This window comes from Bufo bufo, chromosome 7, assembly GCF_905171765.1.
Source record: "Bufo bufo chromosome 7, aBufBuf1.1, whole genome shotgun sequence".
NCBI lineage: Eukaryota > Metazoa > Chordata > Amphibia > Anura > Bufonidae > Bufo > Bufo bufo.
In genome coordinates this window covers 163,558,610-163,577,163 of record NC_053395.1, presented here as the reverse complement: position 1 = coordinate 163,577,163, position 18,554 = coordinate 163,558,610, and the positions used below count along the sequence as shown (strand labels likewise).

Genomic DNA, 18,554 nt, shown 5'->3' with positions numbered 1-18,554 from the left:
TATATTCTATGAGGCATCGTATTACACATTACTTTACTAAAGGCCATTTGCAGTCAGCGCGGGCTCAAAATTATCTAATGAAATACGATGTGTTACAAAAAAATCTCAAATCTAAAAGCATTCCAAAGTTATTACCACAAAAAATAGCCAGGGTCAGGATTCAGGAGGATGAAAAATGGCTTGACGGGATTAATGATGCTCATTAGTGTAAACAGACATTTCCCCAGTCGTCTCCATGACACCAAGTCCTGAGATTGACTTCCTTCTGATTGGACAGGAAAAACAGAGGTTAAAACCCCCACCCCCTCCTCACATCACCAGTGTTTTTCCTGTCCCATCAGGATAGGAAGCAGGAGAGGTGCACGGAGCTCGTTTGGGCTCACCTGGAGTTATTATTCATCTGCAGGCCGAGGTCGGATCTGCAGTGCAGCTCTCCCTCCTCCGTTCGGTTAGCCCTGGGCTCGGGCGCATAGGTAGTGCCCCTGCGAAGATTCCCTCTGCGGCGGTCCCGGAGGGCTTGATGCAGAGGGAAGGAGGAACACGGCGGATCGGCACTGTGATGTGTCCCTTCCAGCCGGCAGGCGGATGACGTCAGACGCCGGGGGCGGAGCTAAGCTCGCTGACGTCATCAACATGCGCCACAGGTCCTGCAGCATGAGAAGCACATGGAGACGCTATAAAAACGCTCAGGACCTGTGTAACGGCGCCCTGCATAGCGCGGCTCTCACATTTGGTGAAGCATCTCTGAAGCGGTCGGGAGTCAGGATGAGCACCCCCCTCACGCCGGGCTCTGGAACCGAGCCTGCATCAAACCCTGGGACAGTGAGTAACCTGTTCTCAGGTACATGCTTTGTATGGTGGGTTCAGTCTGCTCATCCTTTCCTCCCTTACCATTTCAGGGAGAAAAGGATTCGGCTTCTGCAGCTAAAAAAACTAGAAAATGTGGTATTTGCTGCAAAAGATTGTCTAACACTGGATCCAAGCCCCTGTGTAAAGAATGTACCGCCAATGTCATCAAGGCCGAGTCTTCTAGTTTAATTGAAGACATTAGAAAAGTGGTAAAAGAGGTTCAGCTAGCCTTAACTACCAGAGAACCTACTCCCCCCAAAGTTCCCCCCACTCAGGACTCCCGTAGTGTTAAATCACTTATCCTGGATTCCGACTCTGAGGGGCTGGCGGTCTCAGACTCCGAATCTATCCAAAAACACCCGGTATCTTCAGATGAAGAGGGTGAATATAAGCGCTTCCTGTTCAATCCTGAGGATATTGATGAACTTATCAGGGCCATCAGGGCCACCATTCAAATGGAGATGCCTAAAGCTCCTAAGTCTACCCAGCAAAAAAATTTTGGGGGTCTAGGTGAAAGGAAGAAGGCTGTTTTCCCAGTCCCTGATAGTGTCCAAAAATTAATTCGGTCAGAATGGGAAAAACCGGATAAAGGATCCTTTATCCCAAGGGGAATTAAGAGGCGCTACCCCTTTAGCCAAGAGGACTGTACGGATTGGGAGACCATTCCAAAAGTAGACGCGCCAGTGGCCAAGGTAGCAAAACATACGGCCCTACCGTTTGAAGACTCAGCACAATTGAAAGATCCTCTAGACAGGAAAGCGGAGAGTCTCTTGCGAAAGACCTGGGAGACTACGGCGGCCCTTCTCAAACCGGGCGTTGCCTCTACATGTGTGGCCAGAACACTAAACCTTTGGCTAGACCAGCTGGAGATACATCTGGTCAATAAGACACCACGGGATCAAATCCTAGAGAGCTTGCCTCTATTAAAGATGGCAACCTCCTTTCTAGCAGACGCAGCAGCTGAATCAGTTAAACTGTCCGCCCGTACAGCTGTTCTCTCAAATACAGCGAGAAGGGCACTATGGCTTAAAGCGTGGTCAGGAGATATCACATCTAAAAATAAATTAATCGCACTCCCCTTCCACGGTCAGTATGTTTTCGGAGAAGATTTAGATAAAATCTTAGACAACGCGACAAATAAAAAAAGAGGTTTTCCAGAGGAAAGATATAAACAAAAAAGGCAGCCCTTTCGTGACCGATTTTTTTCAGCCCGAGAATAAAAAAGATAAAGGGAAGACTGGGAGGTGGAGTTATGCGAAGGGAGGCAGGGGGAGAAGTTTCCTCTTCAACCCAAATCGGGCTGAAGCCTCCTCATCCAACAGCAAACAATGCCATACCAGTGGGGGGAAGACTCAGCTCCTTTCTAAGATCTTGGGAGCACGTAACAAACAGCCGGTGGATTTTAAGTATTATACAAGAGGGTTATCTGATAGATCTTCTCTCTTCCCCTCCACAGAAATATGTGATCACTACCCTTCCCCCATCTCAAACTGCGACCTTAAAAAACGACATAAAAAACCTATTAACCTTGGCCGCCATAGAGCCCGTCCCAAAAAATCAGACAGGACTGGGATTCTATTCCCGCCTCTTCATTATAAAGAAACCAAACGGGAAATCCAGGGTAATTATAAATCTGAAACATCTAAACAAATACGTAAGATATCAAAAATTCAAAATGGAGACCCTGAAGTCAGCAGTGAAACTCTTAAAAAAGGATGCAGTGATGGCCACAATAGATTTAAGCGACACCTATTATCATGTCCCAATTCACAGGTCGTCAAGGGAATTCCTAAGGTTCGCGATAGAATTGGACGGAAACATTCAGCATTTCCAGTTCAGGTGTCTCCCCTTCGGGATCTCTTCTGCCCCAAGGGTTTTTACCAAAATAATGGCGGAAGCCTTGACAACCTTGAGAGAAAAGGCAATTTGTGTGATCCCCTATCTGGACAATCTACTGGTAGTGGCAGACAACATAGAGACCATGGGAATCCATCTCGGGTTAGTCCTGGATCATCTACAGAGCCTAGGTTGGCTCATCAATTGGAAAAAATTGGATTTAATCCCATCCAAACGGAAGGTTTTTCTGGGCATTACTCTAGACACAGTCTCCCAAAGATCCTTTCTACCGCCTCAAAAGATAGTAAAACTTCAGACAGCTTTGAGGAAGTTCAAGAAGGAGAAATTCTGTTCAATAAGACAGGCCATGAAGGTACTAGGGAGTCTGTCCGCTTGCATTCCAGCAGTTGCCTGGGCACAGTTCCATCTAAGACCACTCCAGAAGTTCATCTTAGACAAATGGAACAGATCGCAATTAACCCTAGAGAGGATAATATTCTTAGATACAGAGACCAAAAAATCACTAACTTGGTGGCTCAGCAAATCGAACCTAGAAAACTGGATTTTCTGGGCACAAGATCTCCCTCTAGTCATCACAACAGATGCCAGCCTCCACGGGTGGGGAGCGGTCGTCCAGGGGAACTCCTACCAGGGAACATGGGGGAATTACGTGAGTCAGCAATCCTCAAATTTCAAGGAGCTGAGGGCAGTGTGGGAAGCACTGAAACACACGAGTCAGCTGGCAGAGGGTCGTCACGTCCTAGTCTACTCTGACAACGCTACATCCGTGGCCTTTATCCAACACCAGGGAGGCACAAGGCATCGCCTGCTACAGAACCTGGCAAACAAAATCTTTTCCTGGGCAGAAGGCAACATTCAATCTCTTTCAGCGGTTCATCTGAAGGGAGTCTTAAACATTCAGGCCGATTACCTAAGCCGGCACAGACTAGACCCAGGGGAATGGATGTTAGCTCAAGAAGCCTTCCACTTAATCACAAAAAAATGGGGCAGGCCGACGATAGACCTGTTTGCATCCAGGAGAAATCATCAGCTAAACCAGTTCTTCTCCCTCAACCCCAGGGATCATCCTCGGGCAGTAGACGCCTTCAACCAGAGTTGGACAACAAACTTAGTCTACGCCTTCCCCCCATTTCCGCTTATCCCCAGAGTGTTACAGAAGTTTCTAAAAGAAAATTGTACACTAATCCTGATAACCCCCTTCTGGCCCAAGAGAAGTTGGTTCTCCCTCTTGAAAGCCCTCAGCGTGGAAGCTCCTCTCCTTCTACCTCAGAGGCCGGACCTTCTAAGTCAGGGGCCCATTACTCACCCAGACCTGAAAATACTAAAGTTAACAGCCTGGATTCTGAAGAATCCAACTTATTAAACTTTGGTTTATCAAAAAAAGTAATGAACACCTTACTCCTTAGTAGGAAACAGAGTACCAACGACAAGTACCAAAAAATATGGAAGAAATTTGCTGATTGGTCTGGAACCTCCTTCAACCAGTTTAGAGCCAACATCTCACTAATCCTGGATTTTCTTCAAGAAGGGCTAGATTTAGGTCTATCCCCCAATACCCTTAGGGTCCAGGTATCGGCTTTAGGAGCACTATATAATACCAAGCTAACGGAACATCCCTGGATATCCAGATTCCTTAAGGCAGCAGATAGGATCAGACCTACGATTAGAAACATGCATGGTGCCACCATGGAACCTTAATACGGTACTAGGGGGTCTAACCTCCGATCCATTCGAACCTCTGGACTCTATTCACATCAGATGGCTTACCATTAAAACGATTTTTCTGGTGGCAATAACCTCAGCCAGAAGGGTCTGTGAGCTGCAGGCCTTGTCCATCCAAGAACCATTCCTTGCAATATTTGAGGACAAATTAATTTTCAAATTAGATCCGACTTTCCTCCCCAAGGTAGTCTCGACCTTCCATAGGTCTCAGGACATTGTTCTCCCCTCGTTCTGTGACAATCCGAAAAACGATCAGGAAATCACTTACCACACATTAGATGTCCGGAGAGCGGTCTTAAAGTACCTGGAAGCTACCAGTCTTTGGAGAATAGACAAAAACCTGTTTGTCCAATTTTCAGGTCCTAACAAAGGGAAGAAAGTGGCAAAAAGTTCCATCTCCAGATGGATTAAGATGGCAATCTCCGAAGCATATAAAGCTCAGGGAAAAGACGTCCCTGCTTCCCTAAAAGCACATTCTACGAGAGGCATGGCTGCCTCCTGGGCGGAAAAAGCCTCAGCCTCCTTACAACAGATTTGCAGGGCAGCAACATGGAAAAGAGTCCATACTTTCACTAAGCACTACAGACTAGATGTAGCTGCTAATGATGACCTAAGATTTGGACGTAAGGTCCTGTCGGCAGTCGTCCCCCCCTAATTGTATCTTTTGATATTGTCTCAGGACTTGGTGTCATGGAGACGACTGGGGAAATGAGTATTACACTCACCGGTAATCCGGTTTCCTGGAAGTCTCCATGACACCACATATATCCCACCCTTTTTTTCTGCTATTAGCTATTATCCTTTCATCCTGGGGTTCTTCGTTAAAATACACTGGTGATGTGAGGAGGGGGTGGGGGTTTTAACCTCTCTGTGTTTTTCCTGTCCAATCAGAAGAAAGTCAATCTCAGGACTTGGTGTCATGGAGACTTCCAGGAAACCGGATTACCGGTGAGTGTAATACTCATTTCTTTACAAATGTGCCCTAATGTTCTCAAATGAAAATACAATGTATGGAAGTGGACAGACACAAACCAAATGACAATTGTATGTACCATGTACTGCTGTCATTATAATAAACATAATGTGGGAGATTTATGCACCAACATTTGTAAAAAAAAAGAATGGCTTACCTGCTGGGCACCACATATATTAAAGGGATTGTCTACATTCAATTAAAACTTTTCCAATAGTAAATGTGATAAAGTAATAGAAGGAAGAATTGATACTCACTATTTTTCTTCCCTGCCTAATCCAGCATTGTGCTCTGGTCCTACACCGATGAAGTCATCTTCTTGGCAGCAGCAGTGATGTTCCATGCACAACACACTGTTAAAGGACAACCAATCACTGCCTCAGCAGAGTACTACACACAAGTGCTGAAGCAGTGATTGGCTGCAGTGGTGATGTCGGGTGTACAGGACGTCACTGCTGCACCCAGGAAAGCAAACACTGATGGGGAGGATTGTAGGACAGTGCAGGGGCAAAAACTGATATCACTTCTTTTGCATACAGTATTTACTGTTACTGGCAAAGTTTTAATATTGGACAACCCCTTGAAATGTGTTATTTGCTAAATTGTGGCATGAGGTAAGATAATAGATGGGATAAACTCAGCCTAGATAGTCTGAAGGTGAGCCGGAATGATCATCCCGCATCAACAAATGTGATTAATCTGTTGTATTTTTTGACTAGACCTGATTAGTAAAAGTGCCCCAATGTGTTTAAAAAAAATTCAGCTTTACAAAATATCCTCTTCCCTTCTCTACAGACAAATGAGCAGCCCCTTGAAATGCTGGTGGATGTTGGCTGTGGGACTGGACGCTACACTTTACCTCTAGCTCCTCACTTCAAGAAGGTCCTGGGAATAGACATTAGTGAATCCCAAATAAATTTGGCTAAACAAAATACGTTGGCAAACAATGTGTCATACATGTGAGTACTGAGCTGGAATTACTAGTTCTAGTAAAAAAATGAGAGGATTAGATGGCCTCAAGTCATTCTGGGAATCTCTCTTCTGTCTATAGGGTGGCTTCAGCGGAGAAGATACCTGTGAAGAATGATTCTGTGGACCTGGTGCATGCCGGACTTGCTGCACATTGGTTCACAATAGACAAGTTTCTCAATGAGTCAGTTCGAGTACTGAAGACAAATGGATGCCTGGCTTTACATGCTGCATATCCGGCCACTGAGATTGAATACAAGGATTTGTCACGTGATCTGAGCGCAGTAATGTCAGAGGTAACATGCTGATGAATATTAGTGATAACGCAGATATAATTTGTACATCTTTTTTGTGTATAGTAGAATTCCGTGATGCTGTATTTCTATATGGAGTCAGGATTTTTGGGCCCATCAGAGCAATTGATTCTGAGGGTACATCCACCACCTATACAGAACATGTGTCCATGTTTAATTGCAATCTGTTATCATAGGTTGTGCATTAAATCAATAAGGTCTAATAGGTTATTTGTGAATGGCTCCAATGAGGTTTTATTGTAGCTTTGGAGACCTGATATATTGTGTCAGGGCCTTGGCTCACTAAGGCCTCTTTCACACGGGCGTTGCGGGAACACCCGCGATTTTTCAGCGCGAGTGCAAAACATTGTAATGCGTTTTGCACTCGCGTGAGAAAAATCGCGCATGTTTGGTACCCAAACCCGAACTTCTTCACAGAAGTTCGGGCTTGGGATCGGTGTTCTGTAGATTTTACCATGATCCATCACCATGGTAAAAGATCATGTGACGTACCATGTGATGACTGGAGTGACATCATCAAAGGTCCTGTTCCTGTAATTAATGCTCACCACAGGTCCTATTCAACAAAGGAGACAGAAGGAGATGCCGGGCTACGCGATCAAGTGGACTAAGGTGAGTTAATTTTATTTTATTTTTTTAACTCCTCCAGCGCTGTTTTACTATGCATTCTGTATTCAGAATGCTATTATTTTCCCTTATAAGTGATGCCTGAAAATCACTGCTCATGTGAACAGCCCCATAGAAATGAATGGGTCGGTATTTAGTGCGGGTGCAATGCGTTCACCTCACGCATCGCATCCGCGCGGAATACTCGCCCGTGTGAAAGGGGCCTTAAGGATTGCAGGTCAGTCCAACCCTCATGAAAGTCATTTATTTAAAGGGAACCTGTCACCAGTTTTATGGTGTCCTAACTAAGGGCAACATAAATAAGTGATTGATTCTCTTAGCACAATGCTGGGTCACTTTCTTTAATTGACCCAGTCAATCTGCCAACATCTTTTATTGAAAAGCTCCAGCTGATAATGATGAGTCATGAATATTTATGAGCTCCTGACTCTCCCCGCCCACCTGCTGCTGAATGACAGTTTGTTTCCATATGAACCAGCAGCAGGTGGGCAGGGGAGTGGCTATAGCTCTGAATTAAATATACGCTGGACTCAATGACATCACGCTGGACTCCAATCAGCTCATTAGCATATATTATGAGGTAACCTTCTGTCACACCAGTAAGTGAATACATTTAAGGGACTTTTTAGTAGTTAATGATTGTATATAATTAGTTAGATTATAATCAAATATCCACATGACAGGTTCCCTTTAATTTTATTATTGATTTTATGTTTTGCAGGTATGGGATACTTTGCGCCAGCATTTTCCAAAAAGTATAACACAGCACCTGCTTTCCCAGTACCAAAGTATATACGAGGCTATTCCACTAAAGGATAAGGAATTGTAAGTTTTTACATATTCAATGCAGAGATGAGTGAACCTTTTGTGATTCGGTTTGATTCAGGTTTGGCAACATTTTCAAAAAGTTTGGTTTGGACCCAAATCGATTCTCCCCAATCCAAAGTTGATCCAATTGACCTGAAAATTGTTATATGGCTCCATCTAATCTCCTAGGAGAATTTTTAGGAAAGGATGTTAATTTTGTAAATATTTTTTTTTTTTTTTTTTTTTTATCCCCCGCCTCCCTAAGCTCTTGAATGCAATGACAGCAATAGTAAATGTCTGAATGACTGACTTGCATACATAGCTATGGGTAAACACATGGTTGATGGTGTTAACAGCTAATTTAAAAACACACTGCACCGTCACATGTGTTATGCCTGTTCATAATAAAAAGCTTCCAAAAATTGTCCTTTAAGCTACATGCACACGAACGTAAGGGCTCCGTGCCCGTGCTGCTGACCGCAAATTGCGGTCCGCAATGCACGGGCACAGACCGTGGGGCAGCCGCAAGTGGATCGCAGCCCATTCACTTGAATGGGGTCCGCGATCCGCATCTGACGGTCCGCACAGAAAGAAAGTAGTGCATGCGCTACTCTTTTGCGGTGCGGAGGTACGGCCACAAACACCACCGAAGCACTCCGTAGTGCTTCCGTGGGGTTCCGATCCGTGCCTCCATTCCGCATCTTCCTGATTGGGGATCCATTTAAGGCTGCAGTATCTTTGACATTAGGAGTAGTGTTGAATGCGAATTTTCGTAATGCAAATTTTATCGCAAATTTTTCAACTGCCGAGTAAAAACATGATTCCTCCCTGCTTCTTGCTTGACGAATATTCTAAAAAACGAAATATATAACACTATATTGAATATATTCGTATTTTCGAATATTCGTAATATTCTAAAACAAGAATATATATAGCAATATAGCGAATATTCGAAAAAAACGAATGGAAAATATGGCTAATATAGTGCTATAATCTTTTTTTTTTTTTTTTTTTTAATAGTTGTAATTTTTATCCAATCTGAACTTCAGATGAGAGAAAAATGACAACTATTAGACAAAGATTATAGCACTATATAAGCTAAATTGCTCTATATTCATTTTTTTCGAATATTCGCTATATTGCTATATATCCTTGTTTTAGAATATTACGAATAGTCGAAAAAACAAATATTCAATATAGTGCTATACAGATGTAGCAAGGTTAGCACTCCAGCCTTTAACTCAAATTTCTTAACTCATCGCGTTATCTTGAGACAAAAGCCATTGAAAAGCAATTGAAGGTGTTTGCTTAGATTAAACAACTAAGAAATCTCAGAAAACAGGAGTGTTAACACTGCTCCATCCATATATTTGTTTTTTAGAATATTCGTCAAGCAAGAAGCAGGGAGGAATCATGTTTTTACTCGGCAGTTGAAAAATTTGCGATAAAATTTGCATTATGAAAATTCGCATTCAACACTACTCCTAAAGTCAAAGATACTGCAGCCTTCTCATTGGCTCACAAGCTAGAAGCAGGGAGGGATCAGGTGTACTGATTAAAAAAAAATCTCAAATATTCTAAATTACGAATATATATCACTATATTCTAAATATTCGTGAATTCTCGAAGTGCCTATATTTGCGATAAAAAGTCGCAATTTGAATATTCGTGATCAACACTAGTTAAAAGTACAAATGGTGTTTTATTTTTCATCCAGCACAACACAATACAGGTTCCAAGTTAACTGTCCCTTGGGGTGAAGCCACAGCACATAAAGCATCGGGACTCTAACTATACAGAGAACTTCTCTAAACTTTCAGCATGTTGGGGGGAGGGGTAGAAGGCTTTGCACAGCCACATGGTCAAACAACCACCTTGCTCTGACACTGACTGAGGCTTCTATTTATTCACCAGTAATAATCCCAGTAGACGCACTTGAGATTGCCTCAGACTGGGAAAAGTGATGTACTGAATTAGGGAGGGAGTGGAATATCCACTGCCAAACCTGTATGCCACTTCATTTGCGTCCAGCCCATGAATTCTTAAATAACCTGTTTTAACAAACTGCTTTGCTGAGACAACTTTGCTTTCAGAATTCCTATTCTCACCCATTCTGGGTGAAATATACTCCCCTTCTAGCATTTTCCCCCACAAATTGTTACACAGACAAGACAGTAGATTGGCTGTTTAGGGGTAGTAGTAGTGGTGGTTGGTAGTCCAAGTATAAAAAATAGATTCTGCTGCTTTGCCGAATTTTACGAAAAAATTTGCTTTGTGACTAATTACTTTATTATGAGGAGCATTTCTTTGTCTTTGACATTGAGTGGCGATTGTGCTGCTCTCCGTCACTGTACCCCTCAGAAACCGCGTTCATAGCTGATGGAAGTGGTAAAACAGAGTGTAAAATAAAGTCGCTTACCTCATCCATTTGCTCGCGAAGGGCCGGCCGTCACTATCTTGATTAAAGATTAGCGCAAAATCTCATGCAGCCCATACAGGATTTCGTGCAAGATCTTCAATCAAGATTAAGGCAGATGGCCTGCCGCGAGCAAATGGATTAGTTCCGAATGATTTAATTTTTTTTTAGTTATTTTTTACCGCCATTTAGGGAAAGTTGATTCGCTATCGCGGAAAGTCTATTCGCTACCACTAAGCACGAAATTCGGCTTTGCAGCGAATCAAATTTTCCCTTAAATTTGGATTGAAGTCCACTTTGATTCGCTCAACACTAAATATGGTATGCAACGTGTTGGCAGGCAGACAGTGAGAGTGAAATCATGGCAGCAACAGCCATATGGTTGGAACATGATGGTAGGCAGGCAGAGAGCAGCAGTGGCAAGATGGAGCACCATCAGCAAGGCCAGATCTATTCATCTGCCTCAGCCGGAGGAAAATGCTCCTGGATCCATGCCTGGTTAATTTTGATAAAAGTGATGTTTTTAAATCTAGCAGAGGACAACTCGTCTGTTTGGGTGACACTAAAACCCTCTCCAGATGACACTGGAGCATAAGCAAGAAAGAACAGAGCATAGTGGGCCAGTTACAGCCACTATTCTGCCTGCCCAGAAGTCCATAGAATCAGGGAACACAGTATGTGCCGGAGTAAGGCCAGAGTTCAGGTAGGACTGAACCTGGGTGTTAGGGTGGTCTGCTACATGACAAAATCATTTACAGCTTTACTCTGCTTGCGCAGAGGCTCTAGAATGTGCAAAGTGGAATTCCAGGGAATTGAAACATAGCGGATTAAGCAGTCTAACGGCAGACCATTCTGTCGCTGCAAGTCCAAGAGGGAGTTCTTTGCCAAATAAGAATTGCTGAAAAGCAAGGACAGTCTCCTAGACATTGCCAGCATATTCCACAATCCAGTTTTTAAAAAGCATTGCATGACTAGATTTATCACAGGAGCAGGGTCTTCACCCAAGTTCAGTATTGCCATGATGTTGCAGCTATTGTTGCTAACCACCCTGTCCAGTTGGAGTTGGTGGGAAGAGATACAGTGGGATGATTGCAACTTAATACACATTAGCGAGTAATCAGCTGTGTGGCTACTCTTGCCCTGGCTGATAAGCTCTAATACCACATGGCAACGCTTGACTTTACATATGAGATAGGAGGGATTGGGGGTGGGAGTAATGCTCTGCCCTGCTGCTGTTGGGGATGGGAGGATGTCCATGGAGAAGGAGGTGTAGGGAGAAATAATGCCGGCTAGGCATCTTCCAGCAAAGCTGAAGGAACACCATTAGCTCTTTAAAGGTAGCATACTCTTCTAAATGTTATGGCAGTGACTGCACCACCAGTAACTTGTCCGGGTGGGAATTAAGCCTGTGCATCATTAGATTACTGAGCCCGTAGAGCGGTTTCCTGGCCACACATTCTGTTATTGATGGCTGATGATGAAGCGGAGGAGGAGACTAGGCAGTAAGTGGTGACAAGGACACTGGACTGCCTGTGGATGTGGCCTGGCTGCCGCAAAGCAGACCAGTAGGAAGAAACTTTTGTTGCACTAGCTGGCGGACACTTCTGTTTTCCCACTGGATTGGGTGATATATGGTTCAATAGAGGTGTGGTGCCTGTTTTTTGTATTTGACTACCCACTGTTTATTGTACTCTAGCAGATCTTGCACAGGGCAAAGATCTTCTGACAGCATGGAGAAAAACTGCCAGATGGGAGATACTTGCACACTCCGCACAGAGCCAAGCATGGCTTAGCTCTGGCACGTTTTGGGCCTGCTGCCCCTACAGTATCAGTGGCATCACCAGTTCCCAAAAATACAATCGCCATCAGAGTACTCTCCCTCCCCACCACTTCTCAGACTGATGTGTCATTGTGAGCTCCTTGGCCCCCTCCAGATTCCCTTCTCTGTATTTGCCCAGAGTGCCACTGTCACTTCCACTGTGGCTACAAGTGCAATCACCACTACCACTAACGCAGCTATGCATGGGATCCTCTCCTTTCCCCTGAACCACCTATCTTGACAGTCAAAGCGCTGACTGCTCTCGCACAAGTAACCAACAGGGAGACTGTTTTCACTATCTGCTGTAGTGAGTGGTGGGGTTTTGTTGCCTCTTAGGAAAAATAAGGTTCCCTAACAGGAAGGGGGCAGTAAAGATGATGTAACTGAAAGGCTTCTCTGGAGTAGCAGGAGGAATGCCGTGACCTCAGGCTCCAAGGCACAGTGTAATACTATATATACTTATAGAATATATAGAATATACATTATTTTTCACCCTATAAGACACTTCCCCCACCTGCTGGAAACCAGATACATAGCATCAAATGCAATATACCATATTTTTCACTTTATAAGACGCACTCCCCCCCCCCCCCCCCAAAAGTAGGGGAAAATGTCAGTGCGTCTTATAAAACGTATACTAGTGATCGCTCACTAGTATGTATTAGGAGTGGGGAGCGACTCCGCAGCTCCTCTTCAGCTGTCACGCTCCCATCTTTCCAGCCTGCGCTGCACTGTCCTGACCCCGTACAGCGTCAGGAACGTAGTGCGCGCACAATGACCTGACGCTGCACGCAGTCATGTGACAGTGCAGCGCAGGCTGGGAAGATGGGAGCGCGACAGCTGAAGGGGAGCCACAGCGCAGGACAGGTAAGATTATTTTTTATTTTAGTCTGATCTGAGGTTTGATGGGCTGATCTGAGGTTTGGGGGGTACTGATGGGCTAATCTGAGGTCTGGGGGGTACTGCTGGGCTAATCTGGGGTCTGATTGGGGGTACTGATGGGCTAATCTGAGGTCTGATGGGCTAATCTGAGGTTTTATAAGGCTCTGAGTGGGCTGATATGAGGTCTGATGAGAATTTTTTTTCTTATTTTCCTACTCTAAAATCTGGGGTGCGTCTGATCATTGGGTGCGTAAAAAATACGGTAAGTTAACAGTTGCATAAATACAATACTTGGTAAGGAGAACATTTATTAAATAGGAACATGGAAAGCTAGCCATAGAAAACAATTACGATGTGTTAATTTGTAGTGCCCCCTATCTGGGGTATTATGTGTGTGTATATGTACTGTATATAGATACACACTGCAGCAATACCCACGGTGTGGCAGCCATTTACGTGTGTGTTAAGTAGAAATTGAGCATCACGCCTCAATCGTCCAATTACGTATCTTTAGTTTCCACACCGTTGGAATGTAATTTTATTTTTTTGCATTGTTAAATGTTAGAAATGAGCAAATTTTTAAAAAAGTCGGCCGGTTTGCCGAATTTTTTAAAAAAAATTGGTTAGATCCGAATTTATTCGCAGTGAATAGTTAAACTGCTATTTTGTGGCTGCAGAGAGCCTTTATAGTGGTGTAGAACACTGTGCCTTGCAGTAACACGCATAGGGAGTCTGCTGTGGTAGTGAAATAATACTCAGTATAACATGCAGATGACAGGCGTCTCTCTTAGAATCACTGCACACTTCACTTAAAAAACTCAGCCTTACAGGTCTGTTAGCACCAAGGAGCACACTCATTTTACACCGTCGTCAGCTGATTCCACATAGATGTCTACAGAACCTGTTCTATCAAAGTACAGCCCCCCGACAGAGTGGAGAGGGTGTCAGCAGTAAGTTTGTGTTGACGTCACTGATTATTTTGCCCTTCCTCAGATCCGTCAGAACAATAACCCACAAAAAACAGATCCTGTCTGTGGCGCATCCGCCTTCACTCGGTCAGCATTTGGTCAGTAATCCATCAGTATTGCTAATGCCAAAAAAACAGGAGTAGATCCAAAACAGATGACACGTGAATGGAATATTTGCATGTCTTCTGTGTTTTGTACCCACTCCTGCTTTTGGCTACCAAATCACAAGCCAATTCTGATGTGACCATACAGGCCTTACAGCTGCTACACAGACGGGATCTGTTGTGCATCTCATTTTTCCTTCCTTCTGACAGATCAGAAGAAGGGTTAAAATAAATGTCAGCCAGGCCGAAAGGCAAAATGTTGGCCTAGTCATGAAGTGGAGCCGGTGGGAACAGCATGAGAAGTCCAGAGTGGCCCTATGACATAGTGGTGAGGTGGAAGCAACATAAGGAGACCACAGAGTGGCCCAATCAGTCTAGAGGTGGCGGCAGCATCAGCAGGAGTCTACAGAGTTGCACAATGACAGTGTGGAGGTGGCAGCAGCATCAAAAGACCACAAACTGACCCAGTAACTGAGTTGGGGAGGTGGGTGGCAATATGAGAACCAGCTGAAGATGGTGGGTGAAAGGAGCACTTGGCATCAGATGTATGGCATCAGGCGGGTGGCAGCATCAGAATAGTAGCTGAGGCAGGTAGCCAGAAGAAACCGGTCTCTTTTGTCAAAGTGTTGGTGTGGCACCATGGATGATCTAGTCTGATGCATTGGTTGGTGGAAATCCTGGTTGATCCACGCCTGATTCATCTTGACAAAGGTCATTGTCTCCACATTTTGGGTGGACATGCGACTTCTTGGGGTAACTATGGCCCCCGCCACACTACTGGCCGGGCAGGACAGCTTTTCCAGGGCAAACGCTGCTAGTTGCGGCCACAAATCCAGTTTGGCTGCCCAGTAGTCCAGCGGATCTTCAATGTGAGGAGGCAGGGTACTGTCCAAGTATGCCACCACCTGCTGGTTCAGGTCCTTCTCCAGGTGTAGCTGCTGAGTAGTGATGAGCGGCAGGGGTCATATTCGAATTCGCAAATATTTTGTAGAATTTCGATAATTATATCGATATTATTAAAAATCGACAAGGTAATGATCGCGTAATATGCGAATTTTCGTAATGTGAATTTTTATCGCAAATTTTTCAACTGCCGAGTAAAAACATGATTCCTCCCTGCTTCTTGCTTGTGGGCCAATGAGTCATAGCACTATATCGAATATATTTGTTTTTTCGAATATTCGTAATATTCTAAAACAAGAATATATAGCAATACAGCGAATATTCGAAAAAAACTAATGTAGAGCAATTTAGCTAATATAGTGCTATAATAAAAAAATGTTTAATAGTTGTCATTTTTTTCCAATCTGAACTTCAGATGAGAAAAAAAAATGACAACTATTAGACAAAGAAGATTATAGCACTATATTAGATAAATTGCTCCTATATTAATTTTTTTTCGAATATTCGTTATATTGCTATATATTCTTGTTTTAGAATATTCCGAATATTCGAAAAAGCTAATATATTTGATATAGTGCTATATATTAGTTTTTTAGAATATTCATCATTTTTCAATTTAAAGTCATGATTCCTCCCTGCTTCTTGCTTGTGGGCCAATGAGTCATTGGCCCACAAGCAAGAAGCAGGGAGGAATCATGTTTTTACTCGGCAATTGGAAAATTTGCGCTGATGATTCGCATTACGAAAATTTGCAATAAAAAAAAATCTCTAATATTCGACATTCGCAATTCGAATATTCGTGATCAACACTACTGAGTACTTTCTTCACTAGACAGGTGAAAAAAAGCTGCTCATCAGCGACTCTAGACTTAAGTTGCTGCTGATGGAGCTGGAACTGATCCTACCTTCCCACGCTCCCACAGCAGCCATGGCAGAGGAACGGGAGTGCAGAGGGCCCCCCCCCTGTAAAAAAAGGCACACATTTTGGACCGGTAGTGAGGGTCCAACAAAGTGGAGAGCCAGAAGTAGAGTTGAGCGAACACCTGGATGTTCGGGTTCGAGAAGTTCGGCCGAACTTCCTGGAAATGTTCGCTTTCGGGATCCGAACCCGAGCCGAACTTCGTCCCGAACCCGAACCCCATTGAAGTCAATGGGGACCCGAACTTTTCGGCACTAAAAAGGCTGTAAAACAGCCCAGGAAAGAGCTAGAGGGCTGCAAAAGGCAGCAACATGTAGGTAAATCCCCTGCAAACAAATGTGGATAGGGAAATGAATTAAAATTAAAATAAAATATATAAAAATAAACCAATATCAATTGGAGAGAGGTCCCATAGCAGAGAATCTGGCTTCACGTCAGCAGAGAATCAGTCTTCATGCCATAGCAGAGAATCTGGCTTCACGTCACCCACCACTGTAACAGTCCATTGTCATATATTTAGGCCCCGGCAACCAGGCAGAGGAGAGAGGTCCCGTAACAGAGAATCTGGCTTCATGTCATAGCAGAGAATCAGGCTTTACGTCACCCAACACTGGAACAGTCCATTGTCAGATATTTAGGCCCAGGCACCCAGGCAGAGGAGAGAGGTCCCGTAACAGAGAATCTGGCTTCATGTCAGCAGAGAATCAGTCTTCATGTCATAGCAGAGAATCAGGCTTCACGTCACCCACCACTGGAACAGGCCACTGTCACATATTTAGGCCCAGGCACCCAGGCAGAGGAGAGAGGTCCCATAACAGAGAATCTGGCTTCATGTCAGCACAGAATCAGTCTTCATGTCATAGCAGAGAATCAGGCTTCACGTCACCCACCACTGGAACAGGCCACTGTCACACATTTAGGCCCCGGCACCCAGACAGAGGAGAGGTTCATTCAACTTTGGGTTGCCCCGCAATATAATGGTAAAATTAAAATAAAAATAGGATTGAATGAAGAAGTGCCCTGGAGTACAATAATATATTGTTAAGGGGAGGTAGTTAATGTCTAATCTGCACAAGGGATGGACAGGTCCTGTGGGATCCATGCCTGGTTCATTTTTATGAACGTCAGCTTGTCCACATTGGCTGTAGACAGGCGGCTGCGTTTGTCTGTAATGATGCCCCCTGCCGAGCTGAATACACGTTCAGACAAAATGCTGGCCGCCGGGCAGGCCAGCACCTCCAAGGCATAAAATGCTAGCTCTGGCCACGTGGACAATTTGGAGACCCAGAAGTTGAATGGGGCCGAACCATCAGTCAGTACGTGGAGGGGTGTGCACAGGTACTGTTCCACCATGTTAGTGAAATGTTGCCTCCTGCTAACCGTTCCGTATCAGGTGGTGGTGCAGTTAGCTGTGGCGTGGTGACAAAACTTTTCCACATCTCTGCCATGCTAACCCTCCCCTCAGAGGAGCTGGCCGTGACACAGCTGCATTGGCGACCTCTTGCTCCTCCTCTGCCTTCGCCTTGGGCTTCCACTGGTTCCCCTGTGACATTTTTGAATGCTCTCAGTAGCGCGTCTACCAACGTGCGCTTGTACTCGCGCATCTTCCTATCACGCTCCAGTGTAGGAAGTAAGGTGGGCACATTGTCTTTGTACCGGGGATCCAGCAGGGTGGCAACCCAGTAGTCCGCACACGTTAAAATGTGGGCAACTCTGCTGTCGTTGCGCAGGCACTGCAGCATGTAGTCGCTCATGTGTGCCAGGCTGCCCAGAGGTAAGGACAAGCTGACCTCTGTGGGAGGCGTATCGTCATCGTCCTGTGTTTCCCCCCAGCCACGCACCAGTGATGGGCCCGAGCTGCTTTGGGTGCCATCCCGCTGTGAACATGCTTCATCCTCGTCCTCCTCGTCCTCCAGTAGTGGGCCCTGTCTGGCCACATTTGTACCTGGCCTCTGGTGTTGCAAAAAACCTCCCTCTGAGTCACTTCGAAGAGACTGGCCTGAAAGTGCTAAAAATGACCCCTCTTCCTCCTCTTCCTCCTGGGCCACCTCCTCTTCCATCATCGCCCTAAGTGTTTTCTCAAGGAGACATAGAAGTGGTATTGTAACGCTGATAACGGCGTCATCGCCACTGGCCATGTTGGTGGAGTACTCAAAACAGCGCAACAGGGCACACAGGTCTCGCATGGAGGCCCAGTCATTGGTGGTGAAGTGGTGCTGTTCCGCAGTGCGACTGACCTGTGCGTGCTGCAGCTGAAACTCCACTATGGCCTGCTGCTGCTCGCACAGTCTGTCCAGCATGTGCAAGGTGGAGTTCCACCTGGTGGGCACATCGCATATGAGGCGGTGAGCGGGAAGGCCGAAGTTACGCTGTAGCGCAGACAGGCGTGCAGCAGCAGGGTGTGAACGCTGGAAGCGCGAACAGA

At 44.9% G+C, this 18,554-nt stretch overlaps 1 protein-coding gene and 1 long non-coding RNA gene across 2 annotated transcripts in view; both read left to right on the top strand.

Moving 5' to 3' along the window:
• LOC121007922 overlaps nt 1-18,554 on the top strand; it is a 414,279-nt gene that overhangs the window by 122,132 nt on the left and 273,593 nt on the right. The gene's annotated exons all lie outside the window — the stretch shown is intronic.
• Nucleotides 1-18,554, top strand: part of LOC121007921 (putative methyltransferase DDB_G0268948) — a 230,177-nt gene that overhangs the window by 83,526 nt on the left and 128,097 nt on the right. Inside the window, exons 3-5 of the mRNA XM_040440189.1 lie at nt 6,197-6,360; nt 6,453-6,666; nt 8,033-8,136. Of these exons, the coding sequence (XP_040296123.1) occupies nt 6,197-6,360; nt 6,453-6,666; nt 8,033-8,136 (482 nt within the window). The remainder of the gene's footprint in view (nt 1-6,196; nt 6,361-6,452; nt 6,667-8,032; nt 8,137-18,554) is intronic.